At 44.5% G+C, this 14,360-nt stretch overlaps 1 protein-coding gene across 1 annotated transcript; it reads left to right on the top strand.

Annotated features, from left to right (window-relative positions):
- Positions 1-4,217: 4,217 nt before the first annotated feature.
- Positions 4,218-13,401, top strand: GABARAPL1 (GABA type A receptor associated protein like 1). The gene is made up of 4 exons (XM_010121043.2): positions 4,218-4,402; positions 8,091-8,169; positions 9,077-9,195; positions 10,613-13,401. Exons 1-4 carry the CDS (start codon positions 4,313-4,315, stop codon positions 10,676-10,678), a joined length of 354 nt encoding a protein of 117 aa, XP_010119345.1. The 5' UTR covers positions 4,218-4,312; the 3' UTR covers positions 10,679-13,401.
- The last annotated feature ends 959 nt before the right edge of the window (positions 13,402-14,360 follow it).

Here is a 14,360-nt window from a genome sequence, read left to right as displayed (position 1 = left end):
TTCAATATGCTGAAACTACCCTAAAGATTAAAAAAAAAAGGAAAAAAAGTCAGCCTCTTGAGGTACAAATGGAGTAAGTATTCAAGGGCAGGTACTAATGAAAGAAATATCCAAGGGAATCTAGATTTATAGGCAGCTGAACAGTAGCTCCAGGGGGTTCCCAGAGACACTCACCTAGATGACATTTCCAAGAAACACAGTGCAAATAATGGATATTTTTATCCTTAATCCACAGAATTTTAGCCAGTTGTGTAGATATACCCAAGCTACCTTCAAGTCACAGTAGTGCACTGCAGAGCTCCTAGCAGTGCCCCTGGAGCACTGTGTGCTACAGAATGGGCGGCAAAGCCTACCCCCAGATTCTGTGTAAATATTTTTATCGTCTGCTTCTACGGTTACAGTATTGGCAATGCTCGGGAAATCCCTTTTAGAGTGAACCTCGGCCTACGTGAGTTGCAGACACAGCAATACACGACATGCCCAGAGCTGTTCTGACACTCTAGTTTAAGAAAGAGTATATTGTTTTGACACTCTGTGCACCACCTCGCAGTCCAGGGTAGGAAAACTAGCCAACCACCTTTCCAGTTCCTCCCTCTAGCACAGGGACCCAGAATGTGGGGTTTGTCACATGCTCAGGGGTTGACATTCTAATAGGAATTCTAAGTCAGATGATTAGCTGTTTGTCACTGTTTCTGCATGTATCATCTTCCCCCCTGCTCCTGTGCCAATGACGTTATTGTTATTATTGAGCTGGAGAAGAGGGCTGGGAATTCAGTGCCTGGTGGGGAGGAAGCCGGGAAGTGGGAGGAGTGAGGCTTGTGGATGCACATCCAGGGCTGCATCACCAGGGCAGGAAGAGTTCAGTAAGGAGATTTGTGATCCTGACATGGGATGTGTTGGGGGAAAAGCCACCAATGCTCTCACAGGCCATGCCTTTGCATCAGACCAGGGAATAACCCTGAAACTCCTCTCTGACTTGTCAATAGAAACTAAAACTAGACGCTAGCTCAGCTGCCCTGTGTATAGTTCTGGAGAGGGAAACAGCGATTTACAGGACAACAGGGGTTTGAGATCAGTATGTTAAAATTTCCAGAATGTGTTGGTGCCCTATGTGAAACAAGCTGGAAAATTTCCTTTCTTTTGTCCTTGAGGAAGAGGGCATCTACATCACTACAGACTTTGAATACATTTTAGCAACTGCTATGCTGCAGTTAGGAAGTTAGGAAGCAAGTTGGCCAAACACAGGTATTATAAAAAGGTGCAATGCCATGAAACCAAAATTTTCCCCAGGTCTAAACTCTGGGATTCCTTCAGTCTATGTTATTCATTATGGTACTGCACAAAAATAATGCCTTCCTTCTGACTCACCCTTCTGAGATCCTCTGACACTCCCTGCAACTATGGGGAAATGTTCACATGTCCTAGGATAGACAGAAACAAGATGATGATGTTTCCTGTACAAACCTTATGCACGTGAACTAGTGAAGGCTTGGACACACTGGTCTGTGCCATTCCAACTGTGGGCTGCTCTATCCTCAAGAGATTTGGGCATGCACCTGTTGGAGCTGACCATTGCGCTACGCAGGAGGTCATGCTACACCATAGTAAAAAGTAGTAAAAGCTTAGACACTAAAGCACCTGCCAGAGTTCTTGGGGCATACTTCAGCCTTCCAAAAGTAGATGTCATGACTCAGGTGAGAAAAATCCCAGGCCAACATGCCTATTTATTGGCATTGACTATAAGGACAGTCTAAAGTGACAGATTCAGCTGTACATGCCTACATTAAAAAGTGTAGGTGAGATTTCTGTCCTACACATTCCTGTGCCAGGCAAGATCATCTGGTACATGCCACCATCTGAACATATCTACAACTAAGTAAATTTATTTCCTCCACATCTCTCCTACATACGTACAAAATAAGAGGTCACAGTGCACCAGGGTTTGGCGAGGGAGCCTCTGAGTTCAAGCAGCAGTGTGCTATTGAGTGCAAAGATCGGTGGTGACCAGTATGTGAAACAGCTCTCTACAAGGCAAGGGACACAAGCTAACACCGCGCATCTGCTGTGAGGATTTGTAATAGGACCTTCCTACCCCCAGTGTCACCATGCGTCCCATCCTGCAGGCAACTCAGGTGTGCATATCAGTATATAGGGATAAAGCCACCAGTTCTATGAGCTTCCAGGGGCAGCCTAAATGATTTATGTGAGTACTTCAGACAAAGACCAGTGCTTTATGTCCCCCTGTCCTGGTTTCATCTAGGATAGAGTTAATTTTCCTCTCAGTAGCTGATGTGTTTTGGATTTCCTATGTGAAGAATGTTGATAAACACACTCATGTTGTTAGTTGTTGCTAAAGAGACCAAGGTCACCTCTGGCTTCCCAGGTTTTGCTAATGTGCAGGTACAGGAAGCTGGGCAGGATATAGCCAGAATAGTTGACCCTAACTGGCCAAGAGAGTATTCCATGCCATAAACGTCACACTCAGTATTTAAGTAAGGGGGTGAGCCAGTGAGTGCTCTCTTTTTTTCCCTCTCTCACTGTTTGGAATCGTTCCGGGATCATTTATAGGGTTTTTTTTTTTCATTCCGTGATTGCTGCTTGGGACAGGCTGTATCAGTCATCGGGTCATAGGGTGGTGAGAAATTACGCATTATTTGTTGGTTTGTTTGTTTGTTTGGGGGGGTTTAAAATTATTCTTCTTTTTATTTTTTCTATTAGTATTATTATTTATATATATATATATCTATATCTTTACATATATATATCTTTTCTTTTGCTATCCTAGTAAACTGCCTTTATCTCAACCCACAAGTTTTATTTTCTTCCCAATTCTCTCCTCCATCCCCTGGGTCGGGTGACTGAGCAGCTGCGTGGTACTCGATTGCTGACTGTAGCTAAACCACAACACCCCCTGATCCTGTTTTTATCATTAAGGAGAATCCAGCTTGCTCTTCAGTTTCTTCAGGATTCAAGCTGACTCTGTTATGGCCTGGATTTTTTCCATTCTAACCGCACTGCAGAAGCAGAGTGCCAGCAAAACATCAACAATGTCTTTTCCTGCCCTTGTTTATTCTGAGTCAACACACTGGCACAGGGTTGAATCAGATACAGGAAACCTGGGTCCTCTCATCTCTGCCAATGGTGTGGCCTTGCAGAGTCACCTTACTCATCTGAGGCTGTCTGCTGTCTCACTCAGCCCCTACCAGTACAACTAAAACTATGACACAAATAAAAGATTATCCTTAGAAAGGTTCTGCTTCTCTGGTTCAGGCATGCAAAGAAAGAATTATTTGATACACTCCCATTCATTTTCCCCAGGGTAGCTGCAATTAATTTTTATGCTGATTTGAGCATGCTGATCCATTCATTAATACCTTCTCTTTTGCTGGTCAGTAAATAATTACAAGCCCAACTACTCCCAGAAAAAAAAAAAAAACAAAGATAGTCCAAGTGTGTATCAGCTGAGTAACTGGGCTAAAATTGGCTGGCTATTTTGGCTTGTTTGCAGACAGTTCCCTTTAACTGTCTGCTCTTCGTAAGTGCATCTGGCCTGGCACATTACATGACACACTTTTCTTTAACCGAGATGTTATAAGCAGAGGGATAATCCAGATCCGACAGGGACAGTCACGATAAGTAGCATTTTTTTTGGTCTTACGTCTCACAGCCACTTTAAGAACAGGTCAAGCTCATTACCTCCGTTTTAGACAAGCACACGCCTTAAAGCTTCACACAGGGGAGACCAACACCAAGCCTCTCTCTCACGCGTGGAGCGCCGCCCCGCGCTGCCGCGCCCGTCCGGAGAGAGAGGGAGGAGCAACGCGGTCATCCCCGCAGTCCCGGGTGGATTATGTATAACTACCTCATGCGGTATTTGTAACCCCTGAGTCACGCTGGGGGCATGCGACGTTGCTCAATCGTATGTTTGTTTTGCTGCCTTATTAAAAAAAAAAAAAGTTTTAAAATTTTTATTTATTATTTATTGCCGCGCAATAAGTCAATGCCCGAACAAACATATCCCTCCCCCCCCCGTCACGCGTGGGCTAGAAGGCGGCACATCCCTTCTTACCCCCCTCCCCAGTATGCGCACTTTCTGCGCCTTCCCCCTCAACCCCCCCACCACGGGCGGCGTGGACCTGAGCCCCGCCCCGGCGGCAGGGTGACGGCGGGGGGAAGAGGGGGAGGGGCTGCCTCCCCGTGACGTCACAGCGCCCAATTTGCTCCCGAGGCAGTGCTTCGCTGGGCTTGCGGGGGCGTGCGGGGTCTTGCTGAGCAGCCGGCCGCAGGGGAGGGAGAGTGACAGCCCGGCAGCATGAAGTTCCAGTACAAGGAAGACCACCCGTTCGAGTACAGGAAAAAAGAAGGGGAGAAAATCCGGAAGAAATATCCCGACAGAGTCCCTGTGAGTGGGGGGGGGGCGGGGGGCAGCGGCCATTGCTGGCTATGCCGCCTTTGTGTGCCTCGTCGGCTGCCGCTGTCTGCATTTTTCAAGGCAAAAGAAATGAGATTAGTAAAGATGATTGTCATCTTGATGGCCTCATTCTCATTCCGGGCGGCTTTTCTCTTTAGCGGAAAGCCATGCCTGTTTATTGTGTAGAAGGTCTGTGTCCGTGGGTGGGTGCGGGGCCGCCGGGATGTAATACATCTTTTTTTCTTTTTTTCTTTTTTTTTTTTTTTCCCTGGAATCCGCAGTAACTCGACAGCGAGAATGCTGCTAATCTTTTTCTGGCAGCAAACGTGCGTGGGATTATGGGGTGGGGAGGGAGCTTGCCATTAGCTCTGGAAAAATGGAGAACAATGAGTGGGTTAGCCGGGTACTCTTTATAGAAAACAAGGTCTGTGTCGCTGTCATCTGATACTTTCCTTTTATTTTATTTTCTTTTGGCCTGTCTTTTCGATATAGTCTTGCTCTGTTGTTTGCCTTTGCATGAGAGAAAAATGATGCTTTGCAGTCTTTCTGTCCTCCTGTTTAATCATCCTGTGGAAAAAACGTCACTTGGAAAACAAGGTCATCTTTTAGCTAAACTTTGCTTCTTCATCTTTAGGTCCCTTTGGAGTGCCTGTGGAAAACGCCTAGCTTTGTAATTACTAATAATAATTGGGAAAAAAATGACAAATCAAATTAATTGTGGGGTTTTTTTTGTTCCTTTTTAATAAACGTTTTGCAGATATTCTTTCTTTCCATCCCCAGTGGAGAGGTCTGTCCTAGATTTACTGCCCAGGGGTACTGCATGCAAAATAACTTAGACTCTCCTGTAAATCAAGGGAGAACAGTTAACACCACATGTTTTCCATGCAGGCTAACACGATTTTTTGATTTGGGAGTGGCTCTTGGGTGCATTTGTCCTAGCTGTTTTTGGGACCCCTGGCATAGCACAGCAGGTTGAGCATGCAACGAGTCAATGGTGAAGTGTGTGCAGCTCTGTGTTTTAAGATGAGGACTGCAGGGGGCTCTGTAGGCAGGGAGTCAGGCAGGCTGTAAATTGAGGATTAGCATGGCAGATTGTACAGCAGATCACGAGAGATGTGTCTGGAAGAGCACCATGTGGGGAGCCTGGGACCAGAGCTGATCTGGCAGGAGGTAAAAGAAGTCAAGATAGAGGGACATCAGCAGATCTTTATGGAGGAGGCCAGGACCAGAATAACAAGGTGTGCTGTAGTTAAGGATAAATGAAAATGATGCATGATGAGGCCCAGATGTGAATTTTTGGGGGTAGCCTCTTGTCAGAACTGCGTACGGAGCAAACAAATGCAGCAGACAACTGTTCTTTACATCACTTCTGTCTCTGCCCTTCCTGACAGCAGGATCCTTGAAGATGACGTCCATTTGGCTGCCTACGCTGCAGTGCCCTGATACACCTCAGCATTTTGCTGAGATTATACGGTTGGCACGGTCGCACGTTACCACAGTCACCAGCCAGCAATAACAGACGTACAGATAATCTGTATCTTCCCTTTGGATTTTCTTTGTAGGTTTATTTGTATGTATGAAGGGTTTAGTGCTTTGGAGGACAGACCTGTGTTATCAGGCAAACTGACTACAGTTGATAGTCAGACTAGCAGAGCATCTCCCTGCCACTTTGCAAGAGGGAGATCTCTCTTAAGCTTGGTGATGATCTGGTCTAAATCCTTCCTAGGGATTTAGAAGCCCCAACGCTCTCACCTTTTCCTCATAAACATGACTTCTTTTTCTTTATTATCTAGTGACCAAGCTACAAGCCACCCTTTTGAGTCAGGGTGATCACAACAGTGCTACTAGCTGACAGTTCTGCTTGCAGTAGTTTTTTTTTTTTTAATTGGAGGCAAGAAGTAAAGGTTTCTCTCAACTTCAGTTTGTTGTGTTAGATATTACCTTGTTGGATGTGTAGGGAAGAAAAACGTGCAAAGTGCTGTTGCTGTTCAGTCTGCACCTGTTCAGTGAGACTGTAGAACTGTCCTTCCTTCACAGCACTTACCAACTGCATCTTGTACAGAAATGCATATCCTACCATAAACTGCCTAAATTAGCTTGAATGCCTTATTCTGATTGAGATGCTTGAAGTTCTTGAATTAGCAGAGATGACTATGTTTCTATTCTAAAAACAAACTTAAAATTTTCAGGGTTTTTCACTGTGTTGGCAGCATCCAAATGGAGCAGAGTGAAGAGATGTTAAGCTAGCATCTCTATGATGCAACATGCTTTGCAGATATTCACTTTGCATTGAATTAGCGTGGCACTTTGTCCTGGCTAAATACACCAAGCTCATCATTATCACTTTTTTTCCTCTGGCATGGTGTCTCACTGCTGTGACACTACTGTTTTGCTTGCAAAGAAGGCTTAGTCCACAGGAGTTCAGCGTTTTCTGTTACACAACAGGTGCAGTTGCTGATTTGGGTTGCCAAAGAGCTAAGGGAGCATGGAGCCCTTAAAAATTAGTCCCACGCTGTCTCGCATGGAGTATTTAGAATTATAGGATCTAACAGAATTAAAAAGTTGAGGAGGTTCAGAAAATACAGCTTCTTGTTTAGATGGTCAAAATGGCTTCTGCAAAACAGCAAGCCACATAGGTTGAATCATGTAATAATCTCTTACTAGTTCAAAAATACGTATCACCAAAAGAACTCTCAAAAAACTGCCTTCAAATTTTTTTTCTGCACAAACTTAGTAGTTCCATGGAAACATACCTCCAACCTTTGAAAAGGTTTCCAAGGTTTTTCATGGAAGGAGATCAGGTCACATTGGTATACTTCCTGCTTCTGAGGTAAACATTTTGCCTAGGTCTAGTAGCAAAAAATTTTCCTGTCGTAGAAGATCTCGTCATCTATTTGACCTTAAAGCTGCTAAGCTTCATATTTTTCTATGTCTTAATGACATGAGAATATAATGAGGATTGATCTCTGTTGGTCCAGTTGCCCAGATGGCAGCCTGTTTTTTAATTATTAGATATATATATGAATAGGGAAATGTCCATAACTATATGAAATAGGGAAAACAACCTTAATGGATAGGAATTTCAGAGTAGAAGATAAACTCTGAAGAACTGGGGATTCAAAAAAAAAAAATCATTCCCCCATGAGCTATAGTAATTCTTTGCTTCATTCTAGAGCACTTGGTATTGATGAATGTAGAAATTAGGATGTTAGACTGCTGGGAGTAGGGCTGATTTTGTGCTAGGCAGTTTGGAACTGTAACCTGGAAACAGTTCAACTTACTTGGGATAGTACTTGTGTTCATGTATTAGCCTCCTGGCAGCTCCTTCATACAAAATTAACCTGCATTGGGACCATCAAGGTGACCTGATTTTTTTTTTTTTTTTTTTTTTTCTCAGCTATTATGGTTTATTTTTATGTCTGTTCCAGTCTCCATTTTTCACTCACTGTGCTTCCTGCTGCTGTCTTACAGCACAGCTATTGACAGTGATTTTAAGTCGTCTTCTTGCCTACCTATTCTTTAATGTTGTGTGTTACAGATTAAATACATGTCTAAAGGCCTGGTAGCACCATCTCTCTCGAAGAATAATACCCTTTTCCGCTGATGATTTTCGGTCCATTTCATTTTATGACACTCATGGGTTGTTGCTTTCTTGCTTTTTCTCATTCTTTCTCTCCAGGTAATTGTGGAAAAAGCACCGAAAGCCAGAGTACCTGACCTAGACAAAAGGAAGTATCTTGTGCCTTCTGACCTCACAGGTAACAAAGTATACCTCCTTTCTTCCTGTTTTCAGTGAGAAGGTCTCAGAAGTTTACCTGGCTGTCCTTGTTATATTTGTGTACCTTACAGCCTGGATTACAACATGCAGAATTCTCTGAGGTCTTCTGAGGTATCCCACAGGCTTAGCTAACATGCATGTGTCAGAGCTTACTTCTAGCCATGGTGAAAATGACTGAACTGTGTATCATAGGCAGTAGCATAATTATCAGTCAATGATGACCTAGCTGCAGAGTTGCCAGCGACTGTATTCTTGTTGCAGGAAGAGACAAGTTCTTGAAATAGTCACATTGTTTTCTGTCCCTGTGGTTGGAGTCATGGCTACAAAGTCCCTTTTTCAAATGGTCCTGTGCGTTTTGTGTGTGATTACATTTGTTTTCATTTAAGGACATGAATGAGTTAAAGGAACTGCATTTTTTTTTTCTTCTTGCATTATATAATAGTGTGCAGAATACTTTGTTTGCAACATAATTCAAGCAAATGGTAAGGAATTTGTTTTCAGGAATACTATGACTATTTCCATCAAGGTTAAATTCTCTAAGGTGTTTTTGATCTATACAATTTAAAGGTTAAGCTAGTTAGAGATCTTCCCACCAATCCCCGCAGTAGAGCATTTCATACTGTAGTGGGTGGAGTGTGGATTTAGAGGGTACGTGGCCTGGGGTATGTACCAGCCAGCTCCAACTGGATTGGCTGCTAATGTGGCTACAGTCACGAAGTTACTGCTTTCTTTCCTACGTTGTTCATTTTTCCCTGCTTTTTACATAAAATATGTGACTTCCACCACCAAAAGAAAACAGCCATGGCTAGGGTAAAAACAAAAAAAAAACACCCCGAAACCAAAACATTCTTTCTGCATCTAAGTCATTCTCCTCTGTTCCTCATCAGTTGGCCAGTTCTACTTCTTAATCCGAAAGCGGATCCACCTGAGACCAGAAGATGCCCTGTTCTTCTTTGTCAATAATACCATCCCTCCTACCAGTGCTACCATGGGCCAGCTCTATGAGGTAAGCCTGGCCTATCTCTTTCTCCTTTTGTTGGAGTATCTGGAAGAATGCATATCCCCGCTGAAGAACAACTGAGCACTACTCAGCTGGCAAGTAGGTGCAGCTTGGTCATAGATGCCTGAACATGGACCTCCTTGGCCAGGGCTGTGTCCTGTCATCTGTTTAGGGAAGTTCCATCCTGGAGTTACAAAGAGGAGCCCGGGGACCCTCAGCATTTTGTTTGTTTGCTATTTGAAAGGGTTGTTGCATCAGGTGGTAAATAGCTGCCCCAGCAGTGGTATGTTGGTCCTACTACTTTAACAAAGTACTGAAATAAACTACGTATATTTCAGAGGAAATACTATGTCTGGGGTGGAGGCTGGAACATACACTTTAGCTTTAGTTTTTATACAAAAAATATTTCCTTTTAGCCAGTAAAAGAACACAGTATCACTGGGCAGCCAACTGTCTATAAATGTACTGCCAAGGAACATTTATTCTTTGTTCAGAATTACATTTTCATAGCTGGTACTGTATATGTTAGGATCTTGTAGGACACTGTAAACATTGCTGCCCGTTGTTTCTACTGAGCAGTGTTTATTTGATTGACCATAAAGGCATATTCTATGCCCATCAGAGGAATGTTCCTCAATGATGTAGCTGTTATATCATGGCTGGTTTGCAGCCTGGATTGATTTATCCTTGATTTCTCCTTCTGCTACGTTAGTGTGTTTTAATAGGAGAGCTCCGGTATGATGCTGTGAGCATTATTTGACCTGTCACTTTTTGACAATAACTGGACAGTGTGTATATGGACTGATGAAAATAATATACATCCACAGGGAGTTTTCCAAATTTAGACATGTAGGAGGAAGGTATGTCTGACTGTCCAGAGCTGAGGTCAGGACTCTGTTCCTGTTGCTCTACAGACTTTGTGTATCAGTGTAATCACTTAACATCTCAGCTTTGCTGCCCATATGTAAAAAAGGACTAGAAATACAGCCACTTGTTAAAGTGTTATGAAAACCAACAAATATAACCACATTTACCAAATACTGAAGTACCGAGAGGTGATTTTTGACTTCAAAGTCTTTCCTCTCAATCTTAAGGCCATACCAGCACTGAGATTCTGCTGCACAGCCTGCAGCAATCAGAGCTGTTTCTGTTGTCCAAGCACACTCTGGCTGTGACTTTTCAAGTAAATTCACTTGTGTCCAGAAATGTGGCATGCCTGAATTTAGAAGTAGAGCTGTGGCCACAGAGAGAGAGTTGCTGTACGCTCTCTTTGGTATAAGGAAGTGAAGCCTTCAGTGTAAAGGGGAAGAAACAGTGAAAGAGATTATGCCCTCTTGTTACAATGATCTCTTGGTTGGGCTTTTTCACATGTAGTGAGTTGCAGAGCTTTAGTTTGTTACTTTCTCCCTTTCTTTCCTTGCAGGATAACCACGAAGAGGACTATTTTCTCTATGTGGCCTATAGTGATGAGAGTGTCTATGGCAAGTGAGCACCAGCCCCCCAGGCATGCAGGCGAGATGGACTGATGGAATGGATTTGGGGAGGGGTGTTGGAGAGGAGGAAGGAGAATGCTTGAGAAGAGGGGAAGAGAACTGGAAGTGACCACATGCACAATGCCATCACCTTCCATGCATTAATTATAACCATTATTTTTTAAATTGAGGGGAGGAAGGGTAGGGGGACAGTGTGTAAAAGGGTGAACTGGAAGGCTAACTAGGGTTCTGTGCTGAGGGATGGGGAGATTCCACTATTCATAGTTATTCTTTTACCACAGCTGCAAGTAGTTAGCCAGTACTGCAGTCTGCTAGACAACCCAGTGTGGTGGAGTTCCAGGAGAGTGTCTGGGCAGGATGGCCATTTTTGTGTAACCCTTTCATTGGATGAAGAAGGCATGCCATGTATTGTACACTGACCTTGTTACGTCTTGCCCATGGTATGGACTGCACTCCTGTGAGCATTCGGTGAGCTGTGAAATACTTCATTCTTCCCACGCAAGGCTGTCCTGTGCTGACAGTCCTCACTCCAGCTGCTACCTGCGAAGTGTTTGAAGAGTATTGTGCTTCCCATCACTTCCATCTGTACTAGAAGGGCTAACTCTGAGGCCTCCCATCTGTGAGACATGAAGGTTGGGGAAAAGAAGGAAGGATTTTATTTTTTTTGCCTTTGTTGCTTTAATTGCAAGTGCTGGACAGAAAAACTTGAGACAACCCTTATATTCTTTTCAGTGAAGCCAAGTGATAAACTCGTAAGCATAGGGCTAAAAAAAGGACCTCAAGAGAATGATTAGCCCACTCCAGCCCTGAGACAGGACTAAGTACACCAAACACGTCCACCATGGCCACTCATGTAACTTGTTCATAGTGAACTTCACTGTGGCAGATCTTGGTTGTCTGTTCAGCTCCTAGCTAACCTCTGAGCGAGACAGCTTTTCTTGCTACCTAACTTCAGTTTCCCTTGCTGTGCATTAAAGGAACTAACTACTAATGATCTTGTTATTGGTGAACACAGAAAATTATCTATCAGTGTTGTCCTTGTATCAGTCTTCTGGAGAATTGAAGATGGCAGATGTCCTGTGGGTTTAGCCTTCCCTTCCATGTCTCATCTCTGTACAGCTCTTGTACCACATGCACAAGCAGAAGAAGTCACTCCCACGTTTTGCTGGCTTTTCACGATTGGACAACAGTGCCACTCTTTGCCAAAAGAGAGGTGCTTTTAGACATGAAGGGGAATATATTCTCTGTAGATTTTAAAAAAATTATTTTAAGCCAGTGTTATTCTTAGAAAGGTGCCAGATAGATATGTCCTATGTAAGCCTTATGCTGTTATGCCAAAGCAGTTTCTTCCCTGTGGTACAAACAGCAGATTTTCCCATAACTGCAATAACTGTGATGGAGGGATGGGGTTTGGGGAGTGAGCTTTTAGGAGAATTCTGGGATTTTATCTAAAAATCAGAGAACTGGACCTGAATTACTGTAAACATTCCTATATTTAAGGGAGGGACCAAGAGGGAGGAAAAGGCAAGAAGGATGAAGAAGACAGGCAGATTCCAAAATAAGTTGAGGGTGTTTGCTCTGTTCATGTAAGTCAGATGCTAGTTCTCTGCATTCCTTAGGAATGAGAAATCAAGATGAGTGCTCCTCTGATTGTGGGAGACAGGAAATCAGGTTTCAGCCTTCTCTGACTGTTACTCTACAGAGGTACACGAGGCAGAAGAGCAGGCTGGAAGTGTGAGGTGGAAGTCACCGGCAGAACTGTGTGAAGATCACGGAAGGCAGCGTAGGGGGAGCAGGAGGGTCACTGCCTGCGTGGTACAGGAAGTAGCAGAAGAATGGGAGAGAAAGGAGGGAGCACAAAGGATGTAGACAGAGAAGTCATAAAGGGCAGACAGAAATTGAGGGAACAAAGGATTAAATGAGTGGGTTAGTATTTCCCAGTTTTTCATCCTGAACTTCAAGTTTGCTTTTCTGTCGTGTGCTCATCTGGAATAAATGCATTTGAATGAGTTGTACCTACTGCCAACTTAGATAACTTCAGTTTCTGCCTCCAGTGCTCAGTCCTCTCTTTTTGGCCCACTCTCCTCCAATTATCTGGCTTTTTTTTCACATCTTTTGGGTGCAAATCCACATCAGTCTCTTGTTTTAGGAAGCTGTGAATGTTCTGAAACAGAGAACAGACCGAGGAGGCTTTCTAGGGTAAATGACAAGATGCGGGCAGATGGTGTGCATCTCTCTGCCACTGTCCCAGTTGCTCACATGCATGCTGCCAAGCACATGGTTCTGCATTGTCTCAAATGAGCCCATGCTTAGACACGCTCAAGGGAGAAGGAGCTGGCATCTGGGGTGCTCAGTTTTGTGTTCACACCTCCCCTCCCGCTGCTGGATTTATAAGTGACATGTGTGGGACTAATCTCAGCCATTTTACAGTTTAATTTAGTTTAATACAGTTTAATTTAGTTATTTTACAGTTCTTTTAACTGGATTGTGGCTTTTTTTTTTTTTTTTGTGCTAGTCCGGTATTGTACAAGGTAATGATGGTAATTCCTTTTTGTGTTGGTTAGCTGCAGGTTCTTGTAAAATAAAGTTCATACTACTTGAGCTAAATCAACCAATCAATAAAGATGCATTAGAAAATCAGAGGCGTGGTCCAAAAGGGATGACTGTAGCATTTCTCCCCACATGTGTGCTTGTAAATAAAGAGGCAGCTTTGTCAGAACTTCTTGCTGCTGCTTTTCCCCAGAACCTCAGTTTTTCTCTGTCCTGTCTACCAGGACAAGTCACATGTCTCCTTTTTTTTTTTGTTATGTTGTCACACACACTTGGCTATGTCTTGCTGTGCCATGAACAGACCTGGATTATGTGAAAAGGTCTCCAGGAGTGCAATGGATGCACTGAGGCATTATTCTGCCATTTTAAGGCCTTGAACAGTTCTAGGCAGCTGACGGGGCCCTGAGGGTACCACCAGCCCTGATTGTCTGTGCCCAGCCCCCAGGGCTACCCCCAACCCTGCCCACAGCCCAGGACTTCATTGCAGCTCCCCAGGGCCATCGGCCCCTGCCCAAGTGATGGAATCATAGAATGGTCAGGGTTGGTTAGGGTTGTGATGCCACAGGAAGGCTGATCTCCAACTCCCACAGCCTTGCTGTGCCCAACTATGAGCTACACTGAGCCAGGCCCATGGGGCCCAGCCCCAGCCCATCCCCATCCCCGCTGCCCTGCCATCATTAGGCCTGACCCAGAGCATAACCTGCAGATGGGGTTCCCATCTCGGCCCACCTCATCACCATGATGAGCCTTATGGTTGGGGCTGGTGGCTGTGCCTGGCCACCATCCCTGGGCCTGCCTTGCTCCCCACATCAGGTGCTGTAGGATGGGTGCCATGTTGCCCTGCCAGCCATGCCCCTCAGGGAGCTACTGGCCCTCACTGTCTGGTGACAGCTCAGGCTGAGGTGGGACTTCTAGCCATGGGCAGAGGGTGTGGGGGAGGCCCCTCCATGCCTCAGGGCCCTCTAAAGATAGGAAAGGCAGAGATGAGGAAATCTAGGACTGATTGAAATGTAAGCCCACAGTGGCGCAGATCTAGACTGCTTTTCCTTCCAGGTATTTGTGCACTGAGAGGGAAGGAGCCCTGCTGGGAGCTGGCAAGACCAACAGGCACCATTTGCTCAGTGCCAT

The sequence above is a fragment of the Chlamydotis macqueenii genome, chromosome 1, assembly GCF_036417535.1.
Source record: "Chlamydotis macqueenii isolate bChlMac1 chromosome 1, bChlMac1.mat, whole genome shotgun sequence".
Lineage (NCBI taxonomy): Eukaryota > Metazoa > Chordata > Aves > Otidiformes > Otididae > Chlamydotis > Chlamydotis macqueenii.
This window is presented reverse-complemented; position numbering and strand designations above follow the sequence as displayed.

What these genes read in the sequence shown, in the direction of transcription:
- GABARAPL1 (XM_010121043.2), top strand. Translation starts at nt 4,313, where the DNA reads ATGAAGTTCCAGTACAAGGAAGACCACCCGTTCGAGTACAGGAAAAAA. An exon ending in TGTGCCTTCTGACCTCACAG is followed by an intron (nt 8,170 to 9,076) that starts GTAACAAAGTAT and finishes GTTCCTCATCAG; the next exon opens with TTGGCCAGTTCTACTTCTTA. An exon ending in CCATGGGCCAGCTCTATGAG is followed by an intron (nt 9,196 to 10,612) that starts GTAAGCCTGGCC and finishes CTTTCCTTGCAG; the next exon opens with GATAACCACGAAGAGGACTA.